The following is a 16,231-nucleotide window of genomic DNA, read 5'->3' as shown; positions in this document are numbered from 1 at the left end:
AAAGGACCGTTATCGACACTGCATACACACACACACACCCACACACACACACAATCACTCCACAGCGCGTAGGATCGAAACGGTGACAACAGACAGGAACTGCTGCGCTGCTCCTTCTCTTCTTTCTCGCTATCTTTTAATTCGGTCGCCTTAAGACATAGAACTACATGGCAATCGAGGTGAGCCCATCTGGGTGAGGACACGGTCCAGCCACTGGAGTGGACCGTTTAAATGCAGTTCTATCCAGCACGGAGTTGAGGTAACGGTTTGGCGGCTACAATGGGACGGAGGGAAAATCGAGATGAAAAAGATACAACCACGGAGGCGGATGAAGTGAATCAATTACCGGTATTCTGCTCCCCAGCCTTTGACGAACGACATTCGGATGGTGCACATCCGGGTCAGCTGGTAGACCGCCTCGAAACCCTGCGAGACGGACTGCGAGAGCAGTGTGGCGAATTCCTGATTGTTGAAGATCTTCAAATTGCAACCTGTGAAGGAAGCACGAGAGCAATCGGGTCATGGGTCGAAAGAGGAGATTCTCGCGGTCGGTCTTACCTGGTGGGATTTTGCATACCGTTGCCGGATGCCATCCGTACCGCTGGTTGCAGTTAGGGCTCTGCACGAAGATGCTCGAGTCGCTCAAACACTCCGCAAACACTTCGCCCCCGATGTAGTACAGCCGGACGCCCTTGCCAATGTGACGGCGCGTCTGCTCGACCACTTCGTTGCGGTTCACGTTGGAAAGCAGCCCCAAGCAGAACCTGTTAATACATAAGATACAGAAGGTAAGTTTTGCAACAGACATACCACGAAGTAAAACAGATCGCGGACGTGCGAGTCCTAGGAACGATCGTGACCAAAGGATGAAGGGTCGGTTTGACTGACGCTAATCTTACCGTTCCGAATTGGAAGGATCGGTGAAACCATCCACCGTGATCGACGGCTGGGACGCGTGGAACGTTTCGCCGACGCGAAGGTTCAGCTCGTAGTAACTGATCGAGCACCAAAAGGCCGGCTCGTGGTACATCACGGGCTGTGCATCCATCTCGGCCGGCGACATTCGGGACAAATCGGCTGCACCGAGCGACGAAAAACAAAATAAGTTAGTGTCGGCTTGAAGGATATATTATTAAGCAAACTCAAGAACAGCTTAATAAAGTACGAATAAATCGAACAAAAAACAATTCACGTGCTGAAAGTTTGAATGGCGAAAGTTCTCCAAGGTAGTTTGAAGACGCATGATGCGGGATGCCACGAATTGCGTGGAAATAAAGCCATGGCGGTGTAGGAACATAACATCGGTCAACGCGGATACCAACAATGACTCACTCATATTATCATTCTGATCGAGCGGATCGCCGTCCTCGGACATGTAGCCGGGCGGTGGCGTCTCGGTGTTCGGTATGTTGCCCACGCCGACACTGACCGAGTCCATAATCGTCGTGTTGGTCGGTATCTGCTGACCGAGCGTTGCCTCCATGTAGCACGGTGCGGACAGTTGCTGCTGATGCTGCTGTTGTTGTTGGTGCTGCTGTTGTTGCTGAAGTTGCTGCTGCTGCTGCAGCTGCTGATGAAGCTGTTGTGTTGATACTTGCGACGGCTGCGGACTGGTTACATAGTTATCGCTACGGGGAAAAAGAAATTTTGTGTTACACTTAAAACAGACCATTCGAAACCGGTTTGCTTAATGTGAATAAAACATACTTTAATGCGTTGTACTGTATGTTGACTGGTACGGTATTACTAAGATCGTCCAAGGTATAGGTAACGGAGTTCTCTCCCTGAGGGTTCGATAGGTTCTTCGGAACCAGAATGGTCAGCGGTGGCTGCTGTAGGGCTTGCTGCTGCTGCTGCTGCTGCTGCTGCTGTTGCTGCGAGTGCTGGGATTGCGAGTCAATGCGCGTGTAGTGATATGGGTTGATGCACACCTCGTCCTTTTTCAGATGATATGCGTACTCGCATAAGTCGAGCGCTTTCAGCTCGGCCTGGCTCTGAAGGTGAAAACGGTTTTTAACATGGGTATTGAATCAAATTCGAATGAAAAGGGTAGCTATGCTTACCAGAAGGTCAGGCCAACGCCATAAACGACAGTATATTACGTGAGGGAGTCCTTTTCTTAGCGCAACTCCATTTTCACCATTCGCAGGACGATTTCTGGAATGAGAATGAAAAAAAAAAAAAAAAAGAGAATTTAAAAAAAATTTAAGCATAAAGCATAAAGATTATTTTGTGGGATGAAAAAAGAGAAAAACGGATTAGAGTCCTTAAAAGTGATTTTTTACAAAACGAAGAAGTAATGTAATAAAATATATCCCTCCTCAGGAACGCTTAACTATTGGAAACAAACACCACTTAGCATTTAATCACTTCATCCCAGATCAGTCGCACCCATTTACCGAGTTGGCGCGTCAAACCCCCAAGATAAGCTAATTGGAATTGCCCATAAACTGAAGTTACCAGAAGTGCAGCGATTAAGTCATCAATCAAAACGCATCGGTCGCCGTCCCATGGTCGGTGGACACTTCGCTCACAACGTACCATCATCGGGCGCGAGCGATAAAAAGAAGCGAATGACGAATTTGAATGAATTCATTCCGGATGACGAAGACCCTTGCATTGCATGGCTGCATCGCAGCAAGAGGCGCTCTCTGCTGGTGAATTTGTTTATTTGACTTTATTTTCTTGTATCTGCTCATATATCCAAAACAATTCCAGCGGGAGAGCTGGCGAACGGATGCGCGCGAGAAGGTCAATTGAGTTTGAAATGTTCAAATGTGTGCGGTTGTTGCAGGAGAATTCACTCATCATCTTACATGTGATTTGTTTACGTAGAATTAATTATCGCTACCGGTTTTGCCCCCCTTACATCCCGTAAGGCAGCAATGCAAAGATCGTCGAACATTTGTAAACCTTCGTATTACGCTTGCAAAGCGGTTATTTGTACAACCCTAACCAAAAGTGAGGCAAAACAAACTGGCTACGAAAAGATGTCGAATTCGCATCCTCATTCGTTGGGAAATCTTGGAACGGCCATCGATTTGGAGAGGTAAAAAATGATGTCATCTATTAATTGTGTCTGTGTTTTTTTTAATTTCATAAGAAATATTTCAGTGATTCTTGGCCATTTGAGGCAAAACATTGGGAACGCCCAGGCTGTGGCATGTGATCCAACTATTTTCCTACTTATTTTATCTTATCACACTGGAAAATAAACGTTTATGACATGACACCACTAAACATAAGTTAGAATGGAACTCAAGAAATGTTATCCTCTGTTTTCACCATTAATGGACATTAATCACTCACTTTGTAGGTGAATTATTTTCATCAATTAAACAATTAAAGAAACAAGAAAAATGTCTAATGATCCGCATTGAATTGCATTTTTTAGATAAGATAAAAAAACATTCAATGTTTGAATGAATTTGTACAATTCTATTCAATTTGATTCAAGGTTTTCAAGGTCTAAAATCAGCATTTTAAAAACCACCCTTCTCGTCACGTAATTCAAAATTCTAGAGCAAAATGACTCTAAACCACTCTTTTCCACGCGTTATTTGAAATTCCAGTGCAAAATGACGCGAAATGTGAAAATATGAAAAAAGGAAAGGCGAGAATATGTTTATGTGTATGTGTTTTATAAAAGCGAACAAGCACTTTTAATATTAGTTTTAATAACACAATTGACCATTAACCACTGAAATTTAATCTGATTTAGGTCTTATTTAAGTCTAACACAACATTATTTGGTTCACTTCATTGGCATATGACAGGATGTGTTCACACTTTCACATCCTTACACCTACGTTGAATGAGTCATTACGTGTCCCCGTAGTAGGATGTGCCATTTGTTTTCATTATTATTCCCATTACTTATAATGTCATTATTTTTATTGGTAGTATAACAGCGCAACTGGAAATAAGTCTCCAGGTGCACGGAGAAGCTTGATGCAATTGCACAAACGAAATGGTGGTGCTGCACATCGGGCAGGTACAATTTATCTCCACCCCGGCGAACCCTTCCTTCTTCGATACACCTCACCATCGAAGGGTATATCTCGCAACCTGGCAATATCGACGCGACACGAACCTCCTACACATTTTCGCCCCGACCCCATGTAATGTCGGTGGTCGTTAATGAAATGTGCCACAATCTTGGCTTCAGCAAACATCGAAAGGCGTAACCAATTTCTTTTTTTTACTCTCAACCACACTGTCACGATGTACACCTAAACTCTGTCCGTATCGAAGCCAGGCTGTGGCAGAATGTGGTGTGTGCTGACTGGCAGGCTGGTCGTTCCGGGGGAGGAAAAAACAAGACGAATCTTGCAAACCCACACACGTCGGCATACCGGGGTAGCATCGATTTATGGAGCGAAGCGTTTCGGAACCAGCCCCGCTGCACGGCGGAGTGGACAATTGTGGCAATTGTTGCATTTCATGATGGAGAGGAAAGCTGGCCTCCTAATGACCATGTTGTTCCAATAAGCGTAATGGCTCTATCGCCCCACACGAACGGCCAGTCGCCAGATACAGCCGGTTTGAAAACGAATCGTCATTAGAAGTTCATTTTAACGCTCCCAGCGATCTCGTTACGGTCTAGAAAGCTAAGTATTGTTCTATACTTTCGTTTTGTACTTCCTCAACAATCACATGAAACCTGCACCGAAACGGTGCACCTTTTCAACCGTAACAAGATAACTTGAGACACCTTCTTAAGCTCGTATCGATCGGGTCTTACTATAGATAAATGTGGCACGTTTGTCAAACATTAATTGATCACACATTTCTTCTTCGGAAGTCGCACTAATTGGCATTCGTTTCCCGTTCGCTCCCGGTAGCCGGCGCCAAGACGAACCTCGATTCCTAGAACAACCGGACGCAGACACGTAGCATGGCTAATAAAATAACCCCGGTAACTGATGCCCTGTGTGTATTCATTATCATTCGGATCGAGTGATCGGAAGTCTTTGATATTCGTCGTTACCGTTCGTCTTCGGGAGCAAGCAAACGGATGTAGACACAAGACTGGTACCATTTCCGAAATGCATAACTGACGGTGGAACACGTCATAAGTATTGGTATATAGAATTTCGATTGGAAAACGAGTTTAGTGATTTAACAGGATCCTGTTTTTTTTTCTTTTGTTTCACTTTAATTCATGCTCTTTTATTGCAACTTTAACAGATCTTGCAGGAAATAAATAGCAAATTTGAGGAACAAAAACTCTCTCTTTCCACTAAACTACCGGTCGAGGTTTAAAATCCCTTTTTGTCAGTAACGACTACATCACTTCTGATTGAGATCTTTTTTTTTCAGTTGGCCATGTAGGTTACCATACATTTTTAACCAATCACTAGCACACGTTCACCCTAAACTGAACCACAAAAACACATAAAACAGGTACAACACAGGTAATAAAAACCTTTTTCTTCGCACACATTTGCTTGCTTTGTCGTGGCTTCGCACTAAAGGTTGTGTCTTGCTTACAAATGTTTGCTAGTTTAACACTTTGAAGGCACTTCTATTTGTAAATTTTTGATAACGTCAATTTTATGTATCGAGTTTTCTTTGATCGAAATACCAAACCATCGAAAAAAGGCACTGATAAAGCAACATGCTGATGATGGCAACCTTGGAAATGGCCAAAAAAAAGCACGCGAAAAACAAACCCACGCCGGGTTGCTTGTGACCATCAAAAAGAATCCTTTTCGTTGTAATATTAAAGGTTGCTTTGCTGGTGTGTGTGTTTCACGCCGCGAAGAGAAGAGAGCATCCACACCAAGGCCAACCAAATATCCTTGCATCATCATCGACAACACGTCGTTGGTTTTTTGGTTGGTGTACATTTTGCCAGCGTTTTCCCGTTCGTTTTCCCTATCCTCCCCTGAGGGGGATTTTCGCGCTCGTTCGATGCAACCGCCGGTAACGATTATACAATAATCAACCTGAATCAACACCAACAACAGGCTCGCGCACACATTTGAAACACGTTAGCCAAATCTGTTGTTCACAAGGGTTTCCTTTTTGTTTAATCTTCCTCATCTACAATGGGGTAGAAAAAAAATTCCAGCGTTATATTCGTATTCCCGCGGATGACACACACCAACGAAATGACGCGATATTTTTTCCTCTCGCTCACACACCGCCGTAGCCTATGTCTGGAAGTAAGTGCGAACGAGATGCCATACAATCGTACAAACACAAACTCAGCCAGGTTTGGCGTGGTCAGACGAATTTTACCAATCGCACATAAAAAAATCTCTAAAAGAATCCCCCCCCGTCTGTCGCTAGAGCAAGAGGAAATGTTGATGCTCCTACCATTCACCGATTCCCAACACCACACCACCTTCCGCACACAACGCCCTTATGTTTTTTGCTGGCGTTTGTTTTGTTATGTTCACTTCAGGTTCAGGTTCACTCGGGGAGAAGTGTGTTCTGGCCACCGCCGGTGGCTCTTCTGCAACAAGCTCGTTCTCCACGCGAATATCCGCGGCGTTCTGTTCGACCGAACATCCAAAGCGACACTGTTCGCGCCGAGCGTCGGTTGGCATGGAGCAGGCTAGAAGTCGTTCCCCACGCAACGCACAACATCAGCCGGCTGCTGCTGCCTAAACATTAGCCTGCCATTGCCCATACCCTTTCCTGTTCTCAAGGATCGGCCTGATGAGCAATTCAGTCAAGAATGGTTCACCCGAAAGAGAGATACGAGCGACGGTGAGAAAATGAGAGCCAAAGTAATCTCCTTGAACTCCACCATCCCCCGTCCCCCCTACAGGGGGTGAATTGTGCGCTGATGACGATGGTGCTGATGCTGACGATGATGACGACGTTGGAGCAGCCGCCGTCGAAATTGAGTGAGCATGAAGAAGAATATCGCACAAGTGTAGAAGGGAAGAGAATTATACCCCCGAGCGCTACCGCAAGAACGTAGTGCGTGAATTGGGTGGAATGCAATTTCCTACACCCTTTCAGAACGGAAATACAGAAAGATGCAAAATTGCAAACAACCGCAACCGTTGGCAACACCGTCGATTACAGGAACATCACTCCAGTAACCTTCCTCAGATGCAAAACAATATTTACGAGCTGATCACATGGATTTATGGATGAATGCTCGTAAGTTATTTTGTATTTTCTTTTAAAATAAATTAAAGGATGGGCTGCTTTTTTTTACGTTAAAGGTTCAAAACCAATACAACTATAAGAGGGAAGAAGGTTGTTATGAGAAACGAGGCAAATATGTTACATCAAAACAACATTGTATCAATTTTATACATCACAGTATTAAACATCGTAATCGTTAAGAAAGCATTTATCAATAGTCGATAAATACTCAATTTCCATTCCTACATGCACTTAGTTAAGTGATTTTTCTTATTCTTCTTGACGTAACGACCGTCTACTGTCTTACTAAACTTTTTCCCTTTGTGTGCACGGATAGTCGATCCTCTCTCACAGGGGAGGTTCCGGTCTCGGTTGAGATTCGAACCCACGCCGCTGAGGGAGAACGTAGGCCGATTTTCTGAGTTAAGTGATTGATTTACGTTCCTTGTACAAGCTATAGCAATGGTCGGCACACATTTCCAGAATGGGGCCAGCTGGTGCAAAAGAACCTAACACCGCGAGCCAGCTACCGTAAACGATGTTTTGATGTTTTTAATGTGATTTTAAGCCCTTTTTAAATTAAGTATAATTTTTTTCATGCAGAAAGTAACATAAACAATAAAATATTACTAAGTATAAAATATTTTTAACCGTAAATTTTGATATTTTTTCGTGGAATGCGTTGAACTCTTTCAACATATTATTCATTGTTATATTAATTTATTTTGTTATATTTCAAATTAATCATTGTTCTAAATTATGTTGCCGCATCAATGTTTTTTCTTGATTACTTTCAGTTATTGGAATAACTCATCTTCAAGAAGTTTTGAATATTGTGAACTATGATTCATGTAAAATGGCACTGAAAACATTTTTCCCTAAAGTAGTTGTGGGTTAAAAGTCTTCTGCTTCTTCTTATGAGTGTATCGCCCATCTTGGCCATGCCTGCCCGTTAAGGGCTTACAAGACTTTTTTCCTTTGGGTTCGTGGATAGTCAGTATGTTCGTACAGGGGAGAGTCTAGTCTCCGTTGGTATTCGAACCCACGCTCTCGAGGTAGTGAAGCCTCAGCGCTCATGGGCCAATTTTGTGACCGTTCGACTGTCGCGGATCCTCAAAGTAAATGTTATTTTGCCGCTAGATTATTGATGAGATACGCGAGACTGGGTAATTTTAAAACGATTAATAGTAAAATGTGGTCTAAAAATCTTATCTTGTATGTTGTTCTAAAATTTTCTTACGGGCCGGATAAAGTCTGCTGGAGGGCCGGATTTGACCCGCGGGCCGGACTTTGCCGACCGCTGACCTATAGCATTATGAAAATATATCAGACGTTCCCATATTGTCTAGTAGTTATGATATCCAGCATTGCAACCTATAAAAAGGTTATTGTAATATCAAATTTCCCATATTGTCTAGCAGTTTGGATATCCAATATATGAACCTAAAAAAAATGAAAGGAAAAATTGGAGTCAGAAAAATAAATTACGAAAATATTGGTTAGCATTGCTGAAAGTATTATTAAAAAAAGGTATACATACTTAGTACAAGGAATGGTTTCTGGGGTAAGCATCAATGTCAATATGACCCATCCTAATCCTGTTTGTTCAAATTTTTAATTGTTTTTGCACTTTTTTGACTTATTTCCGTACCATGTGAAAGAATCTTTATAGTAAGTTGGTTGCGTGTGAAGTTCAAAAACTACTTGTTTTTTTTAGCGATAATAGTTGACTGAGTGTTTAGCTGTACAATGTTTATATTGCTTGTGAGAGTCTGATGATTTAAGAAATCAATTTTAAAGCATCACCTGCAGTATTTGATTAACTGAATAGGGGTGAGTAACAAAAATCCACGTATTAACTACTTTAAAACAGCAGCAATTTTTTGAAGAAAGTAAACAAAGTATGATACGATGCAAAACTTCAAAGTGGAACCGAAAACGAGAGGGAAAAAAAAGAAACATTAAAACCTTGGCAACATGGATGGGCAACCCGCCCCTCCCGAACCTGATCGCATCCCGTGTAATCAGCCATCGATCCGTGGCCAGCACACAAATTTATGCACACAAACACCCTTAAGAGGAGGTTAAACGTATGCTCCCCTTCATAAATAATGCTCCACGTTCATCATCAACGTTTGGCTCCTTTTCGTCATTGTTTCCCCCGTTCTTCTAATTTGCGCTCTTACCAATTCCACGGCCAGCGTCAGACAACTAGATATTGTGTGTGCGGATCGTGTGTGAAACAGATTCGTTTTGCTTCTGCCCACAACGGAACACATACCCTACATTCCCCTTTTTTTCGCCTCCTCTTCACTTCCTCTTCAGCATTCCCCCCCGTCCGCCTCGGAGGGCATTTGATAGTCTACTTTGAAAAATGTGTTCCAAAACACTGATCAACCGTGGGGAACGGAGAAAGAAAAAAGAAACACAAATTCACATAAAGAAAACACACACAGCGCAGCGACATAAGGAGCAATTAACGGTCGTGGGCAGCATCGTAGCATAAAATGATATGGAATGCGAATGTAATTGCGTGTCGACGAGAAGCCCGGTACAAATGAGTTTGAAAAAGGGCAGCATGAAATAGGCATACCACGCGAAAAGGTGGTTACAATCAATACGATGAAATGAAGATGTTTTTGTTTTTTTTCTGCTAGTCTAAAAAACTCGTTGCCTTCCTACAAACATGTAAAAATACCTCCACATAATGAACACAATGCACCTGCGCTAGCCTAACCACCGTGCCCCCGCCGGTAGTATGAAAAAGATGGTAAAACATGCCGGATAAGTGTTTCATAAACAACGGGAAGGGGGCGGGTGAGCTAAAGCTTAAGCCTCTCGAGGGAAAACATCGTCAAAGGTTAAAAGAGAGTGAGATGGCGACAGAACCGACCATGCGAATGGTCCGAAGAAATGTGACGCCGCCGTAGGAAAAATATTCTAGAACAGGGGGGCAGGCGGTGTTGGGAAAACGGGAGCATTCGGAACATCCGCCGGGAAGAGGGGGACCTTGAATTCAGTAACCGTTTGCCAAAATTTCAGTTTCCCCTTTTCTATGCACACTCAAACAACGACCTGAATGGGGAACTGGTAACCGACATGAAAATGAACGCGGTTTTTATGTGATCCTCCACCGCGCGCTCAAATTACAATTTTTAGCCATTTTTAGGAACGAAACATAGGCTTATTAGACATATTAGTTTGAATTTACCATGAACGTTACATTTAAGTTGAATTGAACTTTTTAAACTTTTTAAGGATGAACTTTTGGAAACATGTAACAAACAAAATAGGGTTTTAAAGAACTTAAACAAAATGGGAATTAAGCAATCTATCTCCCTCAGCATAACAAAATACCTTGTTCACAAACACGAAACTCAACCCTCGAAAGCTGACAAAAACAAAACCAAACAAACTAGACTTGTGTGCATCATTCCCCATCCCTTCTGCGATGGCCGTGCGTGTGCGAGTGTGTGTTGGTGCGAACACTGTTGATGATGGATCTAATACGGTCGGGCGAAAGGTTTTGTTGATGAAACTACCCCCAACACACCACGCGGGGTACGCGTGGGGTTCGTAAATGGCCGACGCGATGGAGACGCATAATGTCGCTAAAATAGCGTCTGGGATGGTTTCATTTCTTTTTTCCTTTCTTTCCATTATGTCCTTCCTTTTCACCGTTTTCCCTTTGCTTGCCAGCCATTATCCTCCGCGTACGCCGTGCGCGATTTTCAAAATGCATCAAAAACCCGAGCGACCGCGCTTGCGAAAACAGAACAGAGAAGGAAATGGCGCGACCCAGACTCTGAAAGTGAACACGCACGAGAAAGATAGGGACTGGAAAGGTTGATGAAGAAAAAAAAGTGCAACAAAAACAAACCTTCCGCACGAATGCGGCGGGAAGCAGAACAGACGCAAACGGGACCAAAATAAGCAACCAGGACCAAAAACCGATTTCTATGCAAATTTTTAGACATATCGTCCGCCTCCGTGTCGCTCGGGGGGCCGTGTTTATCGACGATGTATTTGCATCCACCGCGCACACGCACCGCGCGCGTATCCTTTCTTCTCCGCCATCGCCATCCTGTTCTTCCCTTTTTTTGCCTTCGACGTGCCGGGGGGAGTACGCAACGCAACACTCACCCAGACACGAACACCCAGAAGTGCAGAAAAACGCACCTGACATACGGCGGTATGGGGAGAGAGTAGGGATACGTTGTCGTCGTCGTCTGGATATGCGGCCAACCCTCCAGTGTACCCCTTGCCATCCCACCCGATATGGAGAAGAGTGTTTCAATTCCTGACTACTACCACCACGAGACGCCATGGGCGAGTCATTTTACTACCACAACTGTGGCGTCTGCTTCCTCGTACAAACAACATAGCTATGTTGCTGGGTCGCCGGGACACAACACATGTCACCCTCGGGGTAAGTGAACTTTAGAAAGCGCACCGCCACGCATCCATCGCCGGTCACTAGCCGAAATGTCGGCTACCGCTCGGTCGAGAGGACGTGTGCGTCAATAGTGCATCTCATGGTTTTCATACCTCAACCGAATGTTGGGTTGTCAATATGTGCGTCTAGGGGTCACATCCAGCAAATCTCAGCAAAGTCCTAATCAAATCCAGACCCTCCAGCCGATTTTAACTAGCCCACCAAAATTATGATAATTAGACTTATATTGTTCAAATGTCCTACGTACGAAATTAAACTCTGTTATAAATAAAATTGTGAAATATTTTCACACACCACTGCTACACGTTACTGGTCAGGTAATTTAATGCTCCCATTTTTAAACGTTGTTGGATCAACTTATCAAAATAATTTATTGTTGAATTATGTTTTTTGATAATATTAGCAGCAACTTTACTGAAAGGTGCCAACATAAAATTTAGTTATTTTAGCATATAGCTCCTTTTTACATAAGGTTTCGGCTAAATCATATCATACCAAAACGACATTTTCTATGAAATTCTACCACTTCAAGATTATTTTATTGGTTAAGATTCGAAAAGATTTACAAAGATTTTTGGAACGACAAACGACATTAGATTACACTGCACGTAAAGTGTAATGAATATAATTAGTATTTAGGATAATACCATCGATTAATGAAAATGGCTTTTAAAAGCATTATTTAGCTTAGTTTTTAGTTAGAAAAAGGTGGGTTAAAGATGTATGGTATTAGAGATGATATGTTTATGATGCTGAATAACATATTTCTAAAACATTTCTAGACAATATTAAAATTGTGATAAAAATCTGAGCAACCTCTAACTTATGAAATCGAAGCTTAAAACAAAGAAGTAAAAAAATAAGTGAAAGTTAAATAAAAGGAAAAGTGGTGACAAATTCCCGTGCACCCCCGCACACGGCAACCAGCCTCGTCATCTGTTTGATTGTTTTACGTCCGTTGCACAAGTAGATCATGGGATTAGATCACTGTTCCTTGCTTTTTGCTAGTTTGCATGTTCCTTTACGTCCCATTTATGAACAAACACCGTTGCAACCGAATCTCTCTAGCAACCATTCCCGTGCGCCAGAGTATGGCTTCGTCGCCTTCCAAATGTGTATAGCATTAGAAATAATTGCGCGCGCGCAGTCGCGACCACCCGCTTTCCTTCTCCCTCACACTCTTACTCTCTATCGCTCAATGGGGCTTTTGTTCCTTCTGGCTGATAATTTCCTACTTCCGCAACGGTTCTCCAACGCCCAAACCCAACACACCAACCCCGATGCCAACGCCAATGGCAATGTTGTTGACCTTGTCCCTGGCTCCGGAACCCGCCGTCGCGGCGGTTAGTCTGTACGTCCGTCTGCATTTCTGTCTGTCTGCCTTTTTGCCCCACCAGCGGGTATGTTTTTGTTTTTTTAGGGAACACGCACACGCTCCAGGAGGAAACCGATGCCGGTCACAATCAATCCAGCAGCGTGGCGAAACGAAACAAGGCGAAAAAATGCGACAAATGCGACTGTGTAACAATCGGGCAAAATTATACCAGACGGTGTGGTATCGATTGTTTTTTCCACGTCGATGACCCACGGCTTGGGGGGTGGCCGCGTCGATAGCCGTCTTGGAGTTCGCAAACGCAAAGTAAAAGAAGACAACCGTATGGCGAGTAGTCGGTGGAAATTATGTCCATTCGTATTAAAGCAGTGAACCATTTTAAACACAACTTATGGAGACGCCTGGTGGTTTATTGAGAATTTTGATAAATATTTTGCAAGAAATAACAGATTAACTTTAGAATCAAAATGAATACAGGCATTATAACAAATATCAAACATGATCATTGCTAAAGTACAAAACAATCTACTATGCCAGGTCGCTGCAAGCAAGTTACGGATGCAATCTTATCTTATCAACAGCGGATAATCTACAAATCGTTCATCACACACAACTGCTTGGTTCTGCTTAAATGTGAGTGTTATTTTTTACGTTTTTAATTTTTACTTTCGTTTGTTCGCATTACGGAACTTCGATAAGCCTATCCTAGAGTATTTGTATGCGAAAAAAGTGCAGCTGAATAAACAAAATATTCTTCTACTTGGCGTAACAATAGTCTTCGGTCATGCCTGGCCTTTAAGGGCTTACAAGGCCTTTTACCTTTGGGTACAGAGGACCGCTCATGGGCCGATTTTCTAACCCGGCGCTACCACTCGGTTCTCGTGGAAACAAAGTAAGGCAAAGCCAATAAACGGGCCCAGACCGAATTTCAAAACGAACAACTTTTCTGGAATGACGCAATAAACCTGTTTTCTTCGAAGATATTCTTATTTTTAAAGTATTTGTTTTACTCAAGTGTTTTACGGGGGGCCTCCCCCTTGTGGAGGACTGTGTCCATGATTAAATCACAACTTTTTTTTATCACCACCCGGTAGAGTACGCAACATTTCCCATACTTTACACACAACACGAACGTCACCGTTCACGTTTAGGTTCACATGATGATAAGGGGGCACGATGGTGCACAAGTGCACGAGCCTAAACACATCAAAGGGATGATAAAATATTTGTTCTTCACAAGACCACACTCTGCCCCTTCAGTTCATTAAAAGCAACTTTTTCGCATACCAATCATGTACACGTGTTGCGTACTTTGTCAATGAAATTCAGAGATAAAAAATATCTAATAATTTACTTTACGGTGTGGTGTCAAAGAATTCTAGAACTTATCATTTTAAATTCAGTTTCCTAAGAGGAATAAAAAACCAGCTTCAAGCATGTGCTCTGCGCATTTTGTGATCTTCACTGTAAAGAAGTCTGCTAACAAACAATGTCAACAAAACATCGGACAACGTTCGCCATCAACCGCACAGACACACACACACACACTCATCGCAGCTTGTGCCTCCGCAATCGTTATCTCTACCGTCACCGTTACGTCCCAGCCAATATTTGAACCATCCAAAAAACAGTCCACCCAACGTCCAGGGATGCTTGACCAAGGCCGAAACACTACCTTCACGTCGATCCGATCCTTTTCCCTCCCTCCCGCGATCATGTGAGCAAGCGACCCGAACCAAAATGCTGCACGTGGAATGTTGAATGGGAACAAAACTTCTAAAGATCTGAGACCAAAATACTAGACGGTACTTATCAGCTAACGTCGGCACGGTTCCGCACGGGCAACTTCTTTCCGCCTTACGAACGATCCATCGATCGTCATCGGCACAACGGATCAACGAAACCCGTGCCGTTGTTCTTCCTATTACTCCGTTCAGGGCCAGGACGACAAACGGCGGTTGTCCTTGATCTTTAGCCGCTGTCACGATGGGACCATCATTGCGCCGTGGCTGGTTTGTGTATGCAGTCAAAATATGTATCCCCACACACAAACAAGGTTCCTTCTAACTCAACGACGTGATACGCATCTTTGTGTGTTAGTTCCATCACCGTTGGGTGTTCGCGAAGGGGGGAGGTCGAGTGTTGATTTTTCGCGTAACATGCGATTGGTTTTCGTGACGACATTATTCACACATTAAAGATGTTGCAATCTAAAAAAGAATAAAGTATAACAAATCAATTGCCTTACCTCGGTATCGGAATACACTTCGTGTGACAACTCTGCGTGGTGAGGGCCCGTTCCAGCTCGTCGAGGGCGCTCGATTTCTTCAACTTTTTCGCCAAACTTTTAACCGCTTTTTCACACCATTTTCCCTCGGCCTGATCTTCGGACGGAAGTTTCCGCCAGCCGAGCAGCCGCTTTACGATCGGTGGATTGAAGGGCAACATATTTTTTCTGTATTTTTTATTTGTGGTTTTCTTCGCTTTTCTTTCCGCGCTGCTCCGGATCGTTCAACTCGGTTCGATTCGTTTGTTCACTCGCTCGAACACACACGCCAATGATCGCTGCCTCTGTCTTGCTCGCTTTCTTATGTTAGGCCACGGCTTCTCTTTATGCGCCGCGACAACAGGAGGTAGATCTCACCCGAGGATATCAACCCGAACCGCCGCCTCCCCGTGGGTCACGCACGAAAGTATTCGACCAGCAATTGCCTAATTTGTACGATATTCAGCGTTGTGTGGAAATCACAGTGAATGACGGGGCTGTTTCAAGAATAACCTTGCTCCGCCGAAAACAAACACGCAATTTCATAGGAAATCGCACGCTAGGATCGATTTTTGACAATTTTCCACCGTACACTGTTGCTAGAGCACTTCCTGCGCGATACCACCATCCGCCCGAACGACGTGCTCGACCGCAAAGAACTGCTTCGCTAGGAACACCAAATTTTGCTGTTTAAGCGTGAAATTTTACGCCAATGGCAACGGTAACCAGACTCTGACGACGGACCAGACAGACCCCGCACAGAGGCAAATCAAAGCTAGCGCATACACGGAAGCGAAACGCAAAGTAATGGCTGCTCACCAGCGCATCCAACCCGATGTCACACTCAAATACCTTCGATTAGCTGTTTTCTTACGAAATTTTCCAGCAGCACGGTATGAGAAACTGCGCGTGTTGGGCACGAAAAAAAAATCTTCACGGTCACGACCGCACTACGCACCGCCCGACGTGTGGTGTATACCCTTGCTGGCGACTTTGAACATCCGGACACCGGGCCGCCGTCGTAATCTGCGAAGATTTGTGCACCACTTTTTTTGCTTTCACGCTC

At 43.7% G+C, this 16,231-nt stretch overlaps 1 protein-coding gene across 1 annotated transcript; it reads right to left on the bottom strand.

The window, feature by feature from the left end:
• Positions 1–45: 45 nt before the first annotated feature.
• Positions 46–16,047, bottom strand: LOC131282342 (mothers against decapentaplegic homolog 3-like). Its single transcript, XM_058311775.1, is given in 10 exon segments — positions 46–274; positions 347–491; positions 559–764; positions 900–1,077; positions 1,333–1,528; positions 1,530–1,628; positions 1,680–1,824; positions 1,897–1,994; positions 2,064–2,157; positions 15,148–16,047. Coding segments are annotated over 10 exon segments (1,485 nt in total). The 5' UTR covers positions 15,348–16,047; the 3' UTR covers positions 46–150.
• Between the last annotated feature and the right edge of the window lie 184 nt (positions 16,048–16,231).

This window comes from Anopheles ziemanni, chromosome 2 (assembly GCF_943734765.1).
Source record: "Anopheles ziemanni chromosome 2, idAnoZiCoDA_A2_x.2, whole genome shotgun sequence".
NCBI lineage: Eukaryota > Metazoa > Arthropoda > Insecta > Diptera > Culicidae > Anopheles > Anopheles ziemanni.
This window is presented reverse-complemented; position numbering and strand designations above follow the sequence as displayed.